We start from the raw sequence: 15,343 nt of genomic DNA on the forward strand, positions 1-15,343 counted from the left end.
AGGTGGTATTATGTCATTCTTGATAATTTGAGTTCATGTTTCATGATTCACATGTCATTAAGAATGAGATATTTTAAATCCATCAATCTCGTCATTGGAGTTATCTGGGGTTATATTTCACCTAAAGCTTTCCCTAAGGATTAATGCTATTAATGGTGATAATATATGATCCAAGTTCTTCATTTATCCTCCCGGTGAAATAAGTTTTCTTGTCTCCTTGTTCATACCAATCTAATCTTGTTTCCATTTATGGCAGGTTTTCACCTCAAGTTCTTGAGATGTTTTCCATAAGCCCTCAACAAGCCTGTTCTTTTCGTTGTTGATTTCCCAACAACTCCGTTAAATCCTTCTTTTAAGGATGCTCTCTCAAATTCATTTGAGGTAGAACATGTTGTTTTCTTCTCTCTTCTTTTCATTGCATTCTTTCATTTGTTCCGGAGGCATCGCGATGCTGCTCTCTTCGACCCATCATCTTGTTTTGTCAAGATCATGTCCAATTCCTTCCATTTACAGTCGGAGTGCTGCCCAAATTACATCATTCTTATTCCTTCTCTATCTTGTTTTAATCGGAGTGTTGTCGTAATTGATCCTTATCGTTCCTTGTTTCTCTTTTTCTACCGGAGTGCTAGCATGTACTTCTTGTCCATTGCAACCTTTTTTCTTATGTCTTTCAACCTACAAAGTTCTAGTGATGTTCATTGTTCCTTTTTACTAACGGAGTGTCTTCAACTTCGTTCATCTTCATTGTATACTTTCTTTCAATTTGTTCAACCTTTCAAGGTTCTTTGGTTTCACTCAATTGTCAAAGAAGCAACTTAGTTTAACCTCTTCTCTTTCTCTTCCATTTTTCCCTCTGGTGCCATTCTAGATCTCGGGACGAGATCCTCTCGTAGTGGTGGAGTGTTGTGACGCCCCGAGACCGTTGCGCCAGGTATCTTCCAATTATTCGCTGTCTTTGCCATGTCTTTTCTTGCGTGTTGCATCTTGCCATGTCATCATGTGCATTGCATCATCATGTTTTCAAAACTTGCATTCGCCCGGGTTCTCCTAGTTCCTTCCGTCGTCCGTTCTGAGCCCAGACACACTTGCACGCGCCCGTGGCACGTCCAAAATAGTATTTTATAAGTGGCCGGAAAAGGTTCTCGGAATGGGATGAAAGTTGGCGTGTGGTCTTATTATAGTGTAGATAGACCGCCTGTCAAGTTTCATCGCATTCGGAGTTCGTTTGACGCCCAACGATTAATTATAGCGGCAATATAGTCGGTCTATGTCGGACGTTTTCGATCTCCGGAAACAGTCGCCGGGCCTCCCTCTCTTCTCTTCTCTTAGCTCGAGACCGTCTACACAGCCCACTACCTACTGCCAGGTCCAACCTAACCTCTCTCGTTAGCCCGCGGCCCTCCTCGCGCGCGCGTCTGATAGCTGTCCCGGACCCGAACCGGACTTTCGTCACCGTTGGATCTGAAACATCCCCAAACATCTACAAAACGTCACCGTTTTCGTATTTGGACTCCCTAACTATTTTATTCGTGATCATCCGATTGCGATCGGAGGGTCCTTTTAGCCCCTGACCAAAAATCCTTGTTGTAGATTCAGCCTACCTAACCCTAAAACCTAGCCGTCCCATGCATCCTTTCCCGCAGCCGCCGCCGCCACTCTCTCGCTTCCCCTTGGGATCTCCTCCCAATTCAATCCCCCGACCACTTCCCTGGGTTTCAGCGCCGCCTATCACAACAGCCTACCACCATCCTCCGCTCGATACCCTGGTCATCGCTCCCAAGCTCCTCTGCCTGCGCTCTCTCCGCAGCCGCCTGAGGACGCGCCTCCTCGTCCCCGCACAGCCCGTCAGGCACCGGCCTCCTTAGCTCCTCCGGCTCCGCAAGCATCTCGCCGGAGCACCGAATCAGGCGTGCCTTCGCCCTTCCCTCTCATTTCCCTTTCTCCTTCTGTAGCTCTCTCTCACGGCTTCTCTCCCTCGTGCTCTTCTTGCTGCAGGAGCAGCCGTGGACGCCGTGTCGCAAGCAGCAGCCGCCGCCGGCTTCCTCCGTCCCGTCCCAAATACTGAACCTGGAGCCCCGATGCCCGCCTCTCTGCCTCGCAGGAGTCACCACCGTGTTGTGTTGCTGGACAGGAGCCGAGCCGTCACCGTCCCGTCGTCAGACCCCCATCCATGCAGCTCCTCGCCGTTGTCAACTTCCGGCGCTCTGCCAACGAGAGTTCCGGCCTCTGCTTTGAGCAGAGGAGGACGCCCGCGTCTCGCCACACCTCGACGCCGGCGCGCCTCCACAGCTACACCGGCCAGAACCTTACCTGGGAGCCCCGTCCCCGATCCCTTCTTCAAGCATGGCCGCCGCCCGTCTTCTTTAGGCACGAGCTCCATCGGGTCCGCCTCCCTGCTGTTGGAGCCCCACAACCCCAGCGCTTCGGACGAACCAGGGACGAACGCCTCGCTGGAGCTCTGCAGGTCGCCGTGCGCCCCTGCTCCTTCTTCTCTTTCCCTCTCTTCCTCCCTGACCCTTTTCTCGTGCCCGTGTCCTGCAGGGGCTCATCGCGCGCCGACCGTCCCGAGCTCCAATCCGCGACTCCCCTTGCTGGATTTGAACCCAGGCACCTCCCCGCGCTCAGTTCCGCCCGTTCCGGCCGGTTCCCGTCGACCCTGTCGCCAAGACCCTTGCCGTTGTCTTCTCCATTGCCATGGCTCTGCTCCTGTTCTGTTTCTTCAGGAACGAGAACAGCAGTAGCTCGTCTCGCAAGCGTCGACCGAGGAGAGGGCTAGCAGGCCCAGGTGCGCCCCCTGCTGGCCTCCCCTCTCCACCAGCCGTGCCTTGGCCCATGTGTGCAGCGCCCAGCCCCTATCCTGTATTTGTTGGGCTAGGTGGTTTCAGCCCATGGACATATTTTTTTCCCCTGAACGAATTTGTCTTTTATTCCAGAGAACCCTATTTTGCAGAAAAGTCCCTCAACAACATGCATATAATAACTCACAATTCGTGCATCGGTTTAAAACAATTTATATATGAAATATGCTTAGTTTTCCATATAGTTTCATAATATGTCATTTTCATCCATGTTTAAAATGCTTAAAATGATGTTTGTTTAAATTTGCTTAAATAACTTGCTAAAATGCTTTAATTCATAACTAAATAACCGTAGCTCGGTTTTAAATAAACTTTATATGTAAATCGGGTAGAAAAATGCCTAATTTAACACGGTGGCATCACTTTACAAGTTTAACAACTCTAAAATTGTGTTTAGGGAAGATCAGTACCAAACCTAAAATATGCACATGAGGAGTTTTCGGACTTGTTGTTTTGTTGTTCCAGCCTCATTTAAACTTGCCTAGATAGGTAGTTTCATTATGCCTCACCTCTTGCCATGCTAACAACATTTAATCTTGTTGGGTATATAAACGGGAGAGAACTAAATAAGTCATGTGGTGTTTTCTTCAATATGCAACTCCGTTGCATATTGAGCTCCACTTAATTTGTAGTGTTGTTTGTTGCATTTTGCCATGTCATGCTTCCTTAAACCGGACATGCATCATACTTGATTGTGCATCATGCCATGTTTATGTGATGGTTGTTTACTATGTTGTTTGCTTTCTTTCCGGTGTACTTCTTCCCGGTAATCCGGTAACATCGTGTTGTGAGGATTCGTTTCGACTACATCTATTTGTCTTCTTCATGGACTCGTTCTTCCTCCTTGCAGGATTTCAGGCAAGATGACCATACCCTCGAAATCACTTCTATCTTTGCTTGCTAGTTGCTTGCTCTTTTGCTATGCCTATGCTGCGATACCTACCACTTGCTTATCATGCCCCCATATTGTTAAACCAAGCCTCTAACCCACCTTGTCCTAGCAAACCGTTGTTTGGTTATGTTACCGCTTTGCTCAGCCCCTCTTATAGCGTTGTTAGTTGCAGGTGAAGATTGGAGCTTGTTCCGTGTTGGAACATGGATATTTTGTTGGGATATGACAATACCTCTTATTTAATTAATGCATCTATATACTTGGTAAAGGGTGGAAGGCTCGGCCTTATGCCTGGTGTTTTGTTCCACTCTTGCCGCCCTAGTTTCCGTCATATCGGTGTTATGTTCCCGGATTTTGCGTTCCTTACGCGGTTGGGTTATAATGGGAACCCCAGTTCGCCTTGAATAAAACTCCTCCATCAATGCCCAACATTGGTTTTACCATTCGCCACCTAGCCTTTTCTTTCCCTTGGGTTCTGTAGACTCAAGGGTCATCTTTATTTAACCCCCCCGGGACAGTGCTTCTCTAAGTGTTGGTCCAACTGAGCGATGTTCGGAGCTACCAGGGGCAGCTCTGGGCTGGCCCACCCGACGTCTTGCTTAGCCGATGTGCCCTAAGAACGAGATATGTGCAGCTCCTATCGGGATTTGTCGGCACATCTGGGTGGCTTTGCTGGTCTTGTTTTACCATTGTCGAAATGTCTTGTAACCGGGATGTCGAGTCTGATCGGATTGTCTTGGGAGAAGGAATATCCTTCGTTGACCGTGAGAGCTTGTGATGGGCTAAGTTGGGACACCCCTGTAGGGTTCTGAACTTACAAAAGCCGTGCCCGCGGTTATGGGCAGATGGGAATTTGTTAATGTTCGGTTGTAGAAAACCTGAAGTTGACCTTAATTAAAATACATCAACCGCGTGTGTAACCGTGATGGTCTCTTCTCGGCGGAGTCTGGGAAGTGAACACAGTGTTGGAGTTATGTTTGACGTAGGTTGTTCTAGGATCACTTCTTGATCATAGTTGTTCGACCGTGCTTTTGCCTTCTCTTCTCGCTCTCATTTGCGTATGTTAGCGACCATATATGCTAGTCGCTTGCTGCAGCTCCACCTCATACCTTTACCTTACCCATAAGCTTAAATAGTCTTGATCGCGAGGGTGTGAGATTGCTGAGTCCCTGTGACTCACAGATACTTCCAAAACCAGCTTGCAGGTGCCGTTGAACCGTGCAGATGTCGCAACCAAGCTCAAGGAGGAGCTCGATGAAGATCTTGTCCTTGTGTTGTTTCGTTCTAGTTGATCAGTAGTGGAGCCCAGTTGGGACGATCGGGAATATGTGTAGCATTTGGGGTAGTCTTCTTTTATTTTGGTTCCGTAGTCGGACCTTGATTGTATCTGGTTGATGTAATGCTTTATTCATGTAATTGTGTGAAGTGGCAATTGTAAGCCAACTATGTATCTCTTTCCCTTATGTATTACATGGGTTGTGTGAAGATTACCTCACTTGCGACATTGCTTTCAATGCGGTTATGCCTCTAAGTCGTGCTTCGACACGTGGGAGATATAGCCGCATCGAGGGCATTACACAGCGTCAGTCTTCTTCTTCTTGAAGATCTATTTATTCTCGATGGCTTGCCGATCATCGGGTAAGTCAACCAAAGTCCACACTTTGTTCTTTTACATGGATTCCATCTCAGATTTCATGGCCTCAAGCCATTTTACGGAATCTGGGCTCATCATCGCTTCCTCATAGTTCATAGGTTCTTCATGGTCAAGTAACATGACTTCCAGAACAGGATTACCGTACCACTCTGGTGCGTATCTTACTCTGGTTGACCTGCGAGGTTCGGTAGTAACTTGATATGAAGTTACATGATCTTCATCATTAGCTTCCTCACTAATTGGTGTAGGAGTCACATGAACAGATTTCTGTGATGAACTACTTTCCAATAAGGGAGCAGGTACAGTTACCTCATCAAGTTCTACTTTCCTCCCACTCACTTCTTTCGAGAGAAACTCCTTCTCTAGAAAGGATCCATTCTTAGCAACGAATGTCTTACCTTCGGATCTGTGATAGAAGGTGTACCCAACAGTCTCCTTTGGGTATCTTATGAAGACACATTTCTCCGATTTGGGTTCGAGCTTATCAGGTTGAAGCTTTTTCACATAAGCATCGCAGCCCCAAACTTTAAGAAACGACAAATTTGGTTTCTTGCCAAACCACAGTTCATAAGGCGTTGTCTTAGCGGATTTAGATGGTGCCCTATTTAACGTGAATGCAGCCGTCTCTAAAGCATAACCCCAAAACGATAGCAGTAAATTAGTAAGAGACATCATAGATCGTACCATATCTAGTAAAGTACGATTACGACGTTCGGACACACCATTACGTTGTGGTGTTCCGGGTGGCGTGAGTTGCGAAACTATTCCGCCTTGTTTCAAATGAAGACCAAACTCATAACTCAAATATTCTCCTCCATGATCAGATCATAGAAACTTTATTTTCTTGTTACGATGATTTTCCACTTCACTCTGAAATTCTTTGAACTTTTCAAATGTTTCAGACTTATGTTTCATTAAGTAGATATACCCATATCTGCTCAAATCATCTGTGAAGGTGAGAAAATAACGATACCCGCCGCGAGCCTCAATATTCATCGGACCACATACATCAGTATGTATGATTTCCGACAAATCTGTTGCTCGCTCCATAGTTCCAGAGAACGTTGTTTTAGTCATCTTGCCCATGAGGCATGGTTTGCAAGTACCAAGTGATTCATAATCAAGTGATTCCAAAAGTCCATCAAAATGGAGTTTCTTAATGCTCTTTACACCAATATGACCTAAACGGCAGTGCCACAAATAAGTTGCACTATCATTCTCAACTCTGCATCTTTTAGCTTCAATATTATGAATATGTGTATCACTACTATCGAGATTCATCAAAAATAGACCACTCTTCAAGGGTGCATGACCATAAAAGATATTACTCATACAAATAGAACAACCATTATTCTCAGATTTAAATGAATAACCGTCTCGCATTAAACAAGAGATCCAGATATAATGTTCATGCTCAACGTTGGCACCAAATAACAATTATTCAGGTCTAAAATTAATACCGAAGGTAGATGTAGAGGTAGCGTGCCGACCGCGATCACATCGACTTTGGAACCATTTCCCACGTGCATCGTCACCTCGTCCTTAGCCAATCTTTACTTAATCCGTAGTCCTTGTTTCGAGTTGCAAATATTAGCAACAGAACCAGTATCAAATACCCAGGTGCTACTGCGAGCATTAGTAAGGTACACATCAATAACATGTATATCACATATACCTTTGGTCACCTTGCCATCCTTCTTATCCACCAAATACTTGGGGCAGTTCCGCTTCCAGTGACCAGTCCCTTTGCAGTAGAAGCACTCAGTCTCAGGCTTAGGTCCAGACTTGGGCTTCTTCACTTGAGCAGCAACTTGCTTGCCGTTCTTCTTGAAGTTCCCCTTCTTCCCTTTACCCTTTTTCTTGAAACCGATGGTCTTGTTGACCATCAACACTTGATGCTCCTTCTTGATTTCTACCTCCGCAGCCTTTAGCACCGCGAAGAGCTCGGGAATTGTCTTATCCATCCCTTGCATATTATAGTTCATCACGAAACTCTTGTAGCTTGGTGGCAGTGATTGAAGAATTCTGTCAATGACACTATCATCCAGAAGATTAACTCCCAGTTGAATCAAGTGATTGTTATACCCAGACATTTTGAGTATATGCTCACTGACAGAACTATTCTCCTCCATCTTGCAGTTGTAGAATTGGAGACTTCATATCTCTCAATCTGGGCATTTGCTTGAAGTATTAACTTCAACTCTCGGAATATCTCATATGCTCCATGACGTTCAAAACATCATTGAAGTCCCAGTTCTAAGCCGTAAAGCATGGCACACTGAACTATCGAGTAGTCATCAGCTTTGCTCTGCCAGACGTTCATAACATCTGGCGTTGCTCCTGCAGCGGGTTTGACACCTAGCGGTGCTTCTAGGACGTAATTCTTCTGTGCAACAATGAGGATAATCCTCAAGTTACGGACCCAGTCCGTGTAATTGCTACCATCATATTTCAACTTTGCTTTCTCAAGGAACGCATTAAAATTCAATGGAACAACAACACGGGCCATCTATCTACAACAACATAGACATGCAAAATACTATCAGGTACTAAGTTCATGATAAATTAAAGTTCAATTAATCATATTACTTAAGAACTCCCACTTAGACAGGCATCCCTCTAATCATCTAAGTGATCATGTGATCCATATCAACTAAACCATGTCTGACCATCACGTGAGATGGAGTAGTTTTCAACGGTGAACATCACTATGTTGATCATATCTACTATATGATTCACGCTCGACCTTTCGATCTCAGTGTTCCGAGGCCATATCTGCATATGCTAGGCTCGTCAAGTTTAACCCGAGTATTCTACGCGTGCAAAACTGGCTTGCACCCCTTGTATGTGAACGTAGAGCTTATCACACCCGATCATCACGCAGTGTCTCGGCACGACGAACTTTCACAATGGTGCATACTCAGGGAGAACACTTATACCTTGAAATTTAGTGAGAGATCATCTTATAATGCTACCGTTGATCTAAGCAAAATAAGATGCATAAAAGATAAACATCACATGCAATCAATATAAGTGATATGATATGGCCATCATCATCTTATGCCTTTGATCTCCATCTCTAAAGCACCGTCATGATCACCATTGTCACCGGCTTGACACCTTGATCTCCATCGAAGCATCGTTGTCGTCACGCCAACTATTGCCTCCACGACTATCGCTACTACTTAGTGATAAAGTAAAGCAATTACATGGCGATTGCATTTCATACAATAAAGCGACAACCATATGGCTCCTGCCAGTTGCCGATAACTGTGTTACAAAACATGATCATCTCATACAATAAAATTTAGCATCATGTATTGACCATATCACATCACAACATGCCCTGCAAAAACAAGTTAGACGCCCTCTACTTTGTTGTTGCAAGTTTTATGTGGCTGCTATGGGCTGAGCAAGAACCGTTCTTACCTATGCATCAAAAACCACAACGCGGTATAGTGATTGCTTTTTGATCTTCAGAAAGAACCCTGTTCATTGAATCCGATTCAACTAAAGCTGGAGAAACAGACACTCACTAGCCACCTGTGTGCGAAGCACGTCGGTAGAACCAGTCTCGCGTAAGCGTACGCGTAACGTCGGTCTGGGCCGCTTCATCCAACAATGCCGCTGAATCAAGAATCAACTAGTGACGGCAAGCAATATGTATATACCCACACCCACAACTCCTTTGTGTTCTACTTGTGCATATAACATCTACACACAAACCTGGCTCTGATGCCACCGTTGGGGAACGCAGTAATTTAAAAAAATTCCTGCGCACACGCTAGATCATGGTGATGCACAACAACGAGAGGGGAGAGTGTCGTCCACGTACCCTCGTAGACCGTAAGCGGAAGCGTTATGAGAACGCGATTGATGTAGTCGTACGTCTTCACGATCCGATCGATCCAAGTACCGAACACACGGCACCTGCGAGTTCAGCACACGTTCAACTCGATGACGTCCCACGAACTCCGATATAGCAGAGCTCCGAGGGAGATTTCCGTCAGCATGATGACATGATGACGGTGATGATGATGCTACCGACGCAGGGCTTAGCCTAAGCACCACTACGATATGACCCAGGTGGATTATGGTGGAGGGGGGCAGCGTACATGGCTAAAAGATCAACTAATCAACTTGTGTGTCTATGGGGTGCCCCCCTCCTCCGTATATAAAGGAGTGGAGGAGGGGGGAGAGACCGGCCCTCCTAGGCGCCCCCAAAGGGAGTCCTACTCCCACCGGGAGTAGGACTCTAACCCTTCCAAGAGTAGCAGTAGGAGAGAGGGAAGGAGGGGAGAGGGGAAAGGAAAGGGGGGCGTCGCCCCCCTTCTTGTCCAATTCAGACTAGAGGGAGAGGGGGCGCGCGGCCAGCCCTGGCCGCCCCTCCTCTTCTCCACAAAGGCCCAATAAGCCCATTGCACTCCCAGGGGGGTTCCAGTAACCTCCCGGTACTCCGGTATTTGTCCGAACTTGCCCGGAACCTTTCCGAAGTCCAAACATAGCCATCCAATATATCGATCTTTATGTCTCGACCATTTTGAAACTCCTCGTCATGTCCGTGATCATATCCAGGACTCTGAACTACCTTCGGTACATCAAAACACATAAACTCATAATACCGATTGTCACCGAGCGTTAAGCGTGCGGACCCTACGAGTTCGAGAACTATGTAGACATGACCGAGACTCGTCTCCGGTCAATAACCAATAGCGGAACCTGGCTGCTCATATCGGCTCCTACATATTCTACGAAGATCCTTATCGGTCAAACCGCATAACAACATACGTTGTTCCCTTTGTCATCGGTATGTTACTTGCCCGAGATTCGATCGTCGGTATCCTCATACCTAGTTCAATCTCGTTACCGGCAAGTCTCTTTACTCGTTCTGTAATGCATCATCCCGCAACTAAATCATTAGTCATAATGCTTGCAAGGCTTATAGTGATGTGCATTACCGAGAGGGCCCAGAGATACCTCTTCGACAATCGGAGTGATAAATCCTAATGTTGATCTATGCGAACTCAACAAGTACCATTGGAGACACCTGTAGAGCACCTTTATAATCACCCAGTTACGTTGTGACATTTGGTAGCACACAAAGTGTTCCTCCGGTACTCGGGAGTTGCATAATCTCATAGTCATAGGAACATGTATAAGTCATGAAGAAAGCAATAGCAACAAACTAAACGATCATCGTGCTAAGCTAATGGATGGGTCAAGTCAATCACATCATTCTCTATTGATGTGATCCCGTTAATCAAATGACAACTCATGTCTATGGTTAGGAAACATAACCATCATTGTTTCAACGAGCTAGTCAAGTAGAGGCAAACTAGTGACACGTTGTTTGTCTATGTATTCACACATGTACTAAGTTTCCGGTTAATACAATTCTAGCATGAATTATAAACATTCATCATGATATAAGGAAATATAAATAACAAATTTATGTTGGGGATCGTTGCAAAAATTAAAAAATTTCTACGCATCACCAAGATCAATCTATGGAGGTTACTAGCAACGAGAGGGGAGTCCATCTTTATACCTTTCAAGATCGCGATGCGGAAGCGTTGCAAGAACGCGATCGGTGGAGTCATACACGAAGCGATTCAGATCGTGGCCGATTCCGATCTAAGCACTGAACAACGGTGCCTCCGTGTTCAACACACGTGCAGCCCGGTGACGTCTCCCGCGCCTTGATCCAGCAAGGAGAGAGGGAGAGGTTGGGGAAGACTCCATCCAGCAGCAGCACGACGGTGTGGTGGTGGTGGAGGAGCGTGGCACTCCAGCAGGGCTTCGCCAAGCACTGCGAGAGACGAGGAGCAAGAGGGGTAGGGCTGCGCCAGGAAAAGAGGTAGGGCTGCGCCAGGAGAAGGGGTGCGGTTGCCCTCCCACCCCCCACTATTTATAGGGGAAAGGGGAGAGGGGGCCGCCCCCTAGATCCATCTAGAGGGGGGGGCGACCCCTCGGGGGGCAGCGGCCCCCTTAGGGTTTCCAACTAAGGGGGGCGCCCGCCCCCCGTGGGGAGGGGCAGCGGCCCCCTAGGGTTTCCAACCCTAGGCGCCTTGGGCCCTTGGGGGGGGTGCGCACTAGCCCACTAAGGGCTGGTTCCCACCCAACTACAGCCCATTAGGTCCTTCGGGGCAGGTGGACCCTCCCGGTGGACCCCCGGAACCCCTTCGGTGGTCCCGGTACAATACCGATAAACCCCGAAACCTTTCCTGTGACTGAAACTGGACTTCCCATATATAAATCTTTACCTCCGGACCATTCTGGAACTCCTCGTGATGTCCGGGATCTCATCCTGGACTCCAAACAACATTCGGTAACCACATACATCTATTCCATATAACCCTAGCGTCATCGAACCTTAAGTGTGCAGACCCTACGGGTTCGGGAGGCATGCAGACATGACTGAGACATCTCTCCGGCCAATATCCAACAGCGGGATCTGGATACCCATGTTGGATCCCACATGCTCCATGATGATCTCATCGGATGAACCACGATGTCAGGGATTCAATCAATCCCGTATAGGATTCTCTTTGTCTACCGGTATAACACTTGCCCGAGATTCAATCGTCGGTATACCGATACCTTATTCAATCTTGTTACGGCAAGTCTCTTTACTTGTTCTGTAACTCATCATCCCGTGATCAACTCCTTGATCACACTGAGCTCATTATGATGATGTCCTACCGAGTGGGCCCAGAGATACCTCTCCGTCATACGGAGTGACAAATTCCAGTCTCGATTCCTGCCAACCCAACAGACACTTTTGGAGATACCTGTAGTGCACCTTTATAGCCACCCAGTTACATTGTGACGTTTGGTACACCCAAAGCATTCCTACGGTATCCGGGAGTTGCACAATCTCATGGTCTAAGGAAATGATACTTGACATTAGAAAAGCTTTAGCAAACGAACTACACGATCTTGTGCTATGCTTAAGATTGGGTCTTGTCCATCACATCATTCTCCTAATGATGTGATCCCGTTATCAATGACATCCAATGTCTATAGTCAAGAAACCGTAACCATCTGTTGATCAACGAGCTAGTCAACTAGAGGCTCACTAGGGACATGTTGTGGTCTATGTATTCACACATGTATTATGATTTCCGGATAACACAACTATAGCATGAACAATAGACAATTATCATGAACAAGGAAATACTCCCTCCGTTTTTATTTACTTCACATATTAGAGTTGATTGAAGTCAAACTTTGCAAAGTTTGATCAAATTTATAGAAAATAACATAAAAATTGAGCATAACAAATCTATATGATGTGAAAGTACATTCAACAACGCATCTAATGATATTGATTTGTTATTGTTTATGTTAATATTTTTGTCTATAAACTTTGTCAAAGTTTGTAAAGCTTGACTTTGACCAAAACTAATATGCGGAGTAAATAAAAATGGAGGGAGTATAATAATAACCATTTTATTATTGCCTCTAGGGCATATTTCCAACAGTCTCCCACTTGCACTAGAGTCAATAACCTAGTTACATTGTGATGAATCGAACACCCATAGAGTTTTGGTGTTGATCATGTTTTGCACGTGGAAGAGGTTTAGTCAACGAATCTGCGACATTCAGGTCTGTATGCACTTTACAAATCTCTGTGTCTCCATCTTGAACATTTTCACGAATGGAGTTGAAGCGACGCTTGATATGCCTGGTCTTCTTGTGAAACCTGGGCTCCTTGGCAAGGGTAATAGCTCCAGTGTTGTCACAGAAGAGAGTCATCAGGCCCGATGCATTGGGAATAACTCCTAGGTTGGTAATGAACTCCGTCATCCAGATTGCTTCATGTGCTGCCTCCGAGGCTGCCATGTACTCCGCTTCACATGTAGATCCCGCCACGATGCTTTGCTTGCAACTTCACCATCTGACTGCCCCACCATTCAAAATATACACGTATCCAGTTCAGTCATCCAGATCTGTGTCGAAACTAGCATTGAAGTAACCCTTTAAGACGAGTTCTTCATCACCTCCATAAACGAGAAACATATCCTTAGTCCTTTTCAGGTACTTCAGGATATTCTTGACCGCTGTCCAGTGTTCCATGCCGGGATTACTTTGGTACCTTCCTACCAAACTTACGACAAGGTTTACATCAGGTCTGGTACACAGCATGGCATACATAATAGACCCTATGGCCGAGGCATAGGGGATGACACTCATCTTTTCTCTATCTTCTGCCGTGGTCGGGCATTGAGTCGTGCTCAATCTCACACTTTGCAATACAGGCAAGAACCCCTTCTTGGACTGATCCATATCGAACTTCTTCAATATCTTGTCAAGGTACGTGCTTTGTGAAAGACCAATGAGGCGTCTTGATCTATCTCTATAGATCTTGATGCCTAATATGTAAGCAGCTTCTCCAATGTCCTTCATTGAAAAACACTTATTCAAGTAGGCCTTTATGCTTTCCAAGAGTTCTATATCATTTCCCATCAATAGTATGTCATCCACGTATAATATGAGAAATGCTACAGAGCTCCCACTCACTTTCTTGTAAACACATGCTTCTCCATAAATCTGCGTAAACCCAAACGCTTTGATCATCTCATCAAAACGAATGTTCCAACTCCGAGATGCTTGCACCAGCCCATAGATCGAGCGTTGGAGCTTGCATACCTTGTCAGCATTCTTAGGATCGACAAAACCTTCCGGCTGCATCATATACAATTCTTCCTTAAGGAAACCATTAATGAATGCCGTTTTGACGTCCATTTGCCATATCTCATAATCATAGAATGCGGCAATTGCTAACATGATTCAGACAGACTTCAGCTTTGCTACGGGTGAGAAGGTCTCATCGTAGTCAACCCCTTGAACTTGTCGATAATCCTTAGCGACAAGCCGAACCTTATAGATGGTTACATTACCATCCACGTCCGTCTTCTTCTTAAAGATCCATTTATTTTCTATGGCTCACCGATCATCGGGCAAGTCTGTCAAAGTCCATACTTTGTTTTCATACATGGATCCTACCTCGGATTTCATGGCTTCAAGCCATTTGTTGGAATCCAGGCCCGCCATCGCTTCTTCATAGTTCGAAGGTTCACCGTTGTCTAACAACATTATTTCTAGGACAGGGTTGCCATACCATTCTGGTGTGGAACATGTCCTTGTGGACCTACAAAGTTCAGTAGTAACTTGATCCGAAGTTCCTTGATCATCATCATTAACTTCCTCTCTAGTCGGTGCAGGCACCACATTTTCTTGATCTGCGCTACTTTCCAGTTCAAGAGGCAGTACTTCATCAAGTTCTACTTTCCTCCCACTTACTTCTTTCGAGAGAAACTCTTTCTCTAGAAAGGATCCATTCTTGGCAACAAAGACCTTGCCTTCAGATCTGAGGTAGAAGGTATACCCAATAGTTTCCTTAGGGTATCCTATGAAGACACATTTTTCCGACTTGGGTTCGAGCTTTTCAGGTTGAAGTTTCTTGACATAAGCATCGCATCCCCAAACTTTCAGAAACGACAGCTTAGGTTTCTTTCCAAACCATAATTCATACGGTGTCGTCTCAACGGATTTCAACGGAGCCCTATTTAAAGTGAATGCGGCAGTCTCTATAGCATAACCCCAAAATGATAGCGGTAGGTCGGTGAGAGACATCATGGATCACACCATAGCCACTAGAGTGCGATTTCGATGTTCGGACACACCATTACGCTGAGGTGTTCCAGGCGGCGTGAGTTGTGAAACAATTCCACATTTCCTTAAGTGTGTGCCAAATTTGTGACTCAAATATTCTCCCCCGCGATCTGATCATAAGAACTTGATTTTCCTGTCACGTTGATTCTCAACCTCACTCTGAAATTCCTTGAACTTTTCAAAGGTCTCAGACTTGTGTTTCATTAAGTAGACATACCCATATCTACTTAAGTCATCAGTGAGAGTGAGAACATAACAATA

The 15,343-nt window shown here is 45.7% G+C and overlaps 1 protein-coding gene across 1 annotated transcript; it reads left to right on the plus strand.

Annotated features, from left to right (window-relative positions):
* Positions 1 to 1,928: 1,928 nt before the first annotated feature.
* LOC119297654 lies at positions 1,929 to 3,064 on the plus strand. The gene is made up of 2 exons (XM_037575359.1): positions 1,929 to 2,464; positions 2,542 to 3,064. Exons 1-2 carry the CDS (start codon positions 2,079 to 2,081, stop codon positions 2,774 to 2,776), a joined length of 621 nt encoding a protein of 206 aa, XP_037431256.1. The 5' UTR covers positions 1,929 to 2,078; the 3' UTR covers positions 2,777 to 3,064.
* Positions 3,065 to 15,343: the final 12,279 nt, after the last annotated feature.

This window comes from Triticum dicoccoides, chromosome 5A (assembly GCF_002162155.2).
Source record: "Triticum dicoccoides isolate Atlit2015 ecotype Zavitan chromosome 5A, WEW_v2.0, whole genome shotgun sequence".
NCBI classification, from domain to species: Eukaryota; Viridiplantae; Streptophyta; class Magnoliopsida; order Poales; family Poaceae; genus Triticum; species Triticum dicoccoides.

Bases quoted from the DNA above. Each gene is read 5' to 3' on its own strand.
- LOC119297654 (XM_037575359.1), top strand. From the start codon at position 2,079: ATGCCCGCCTCTCTGCCTCGCAGGAGTCACCACCGTGTTGTGTTGCTG. The intron at 2,465-2,541 runs GTCGCCGTGCGC...CGTGTCCTGCAG, and splicing joins GCCTCGCTGGAGCTCTGCAG to GGGCTCATCGCGCGCCGACC.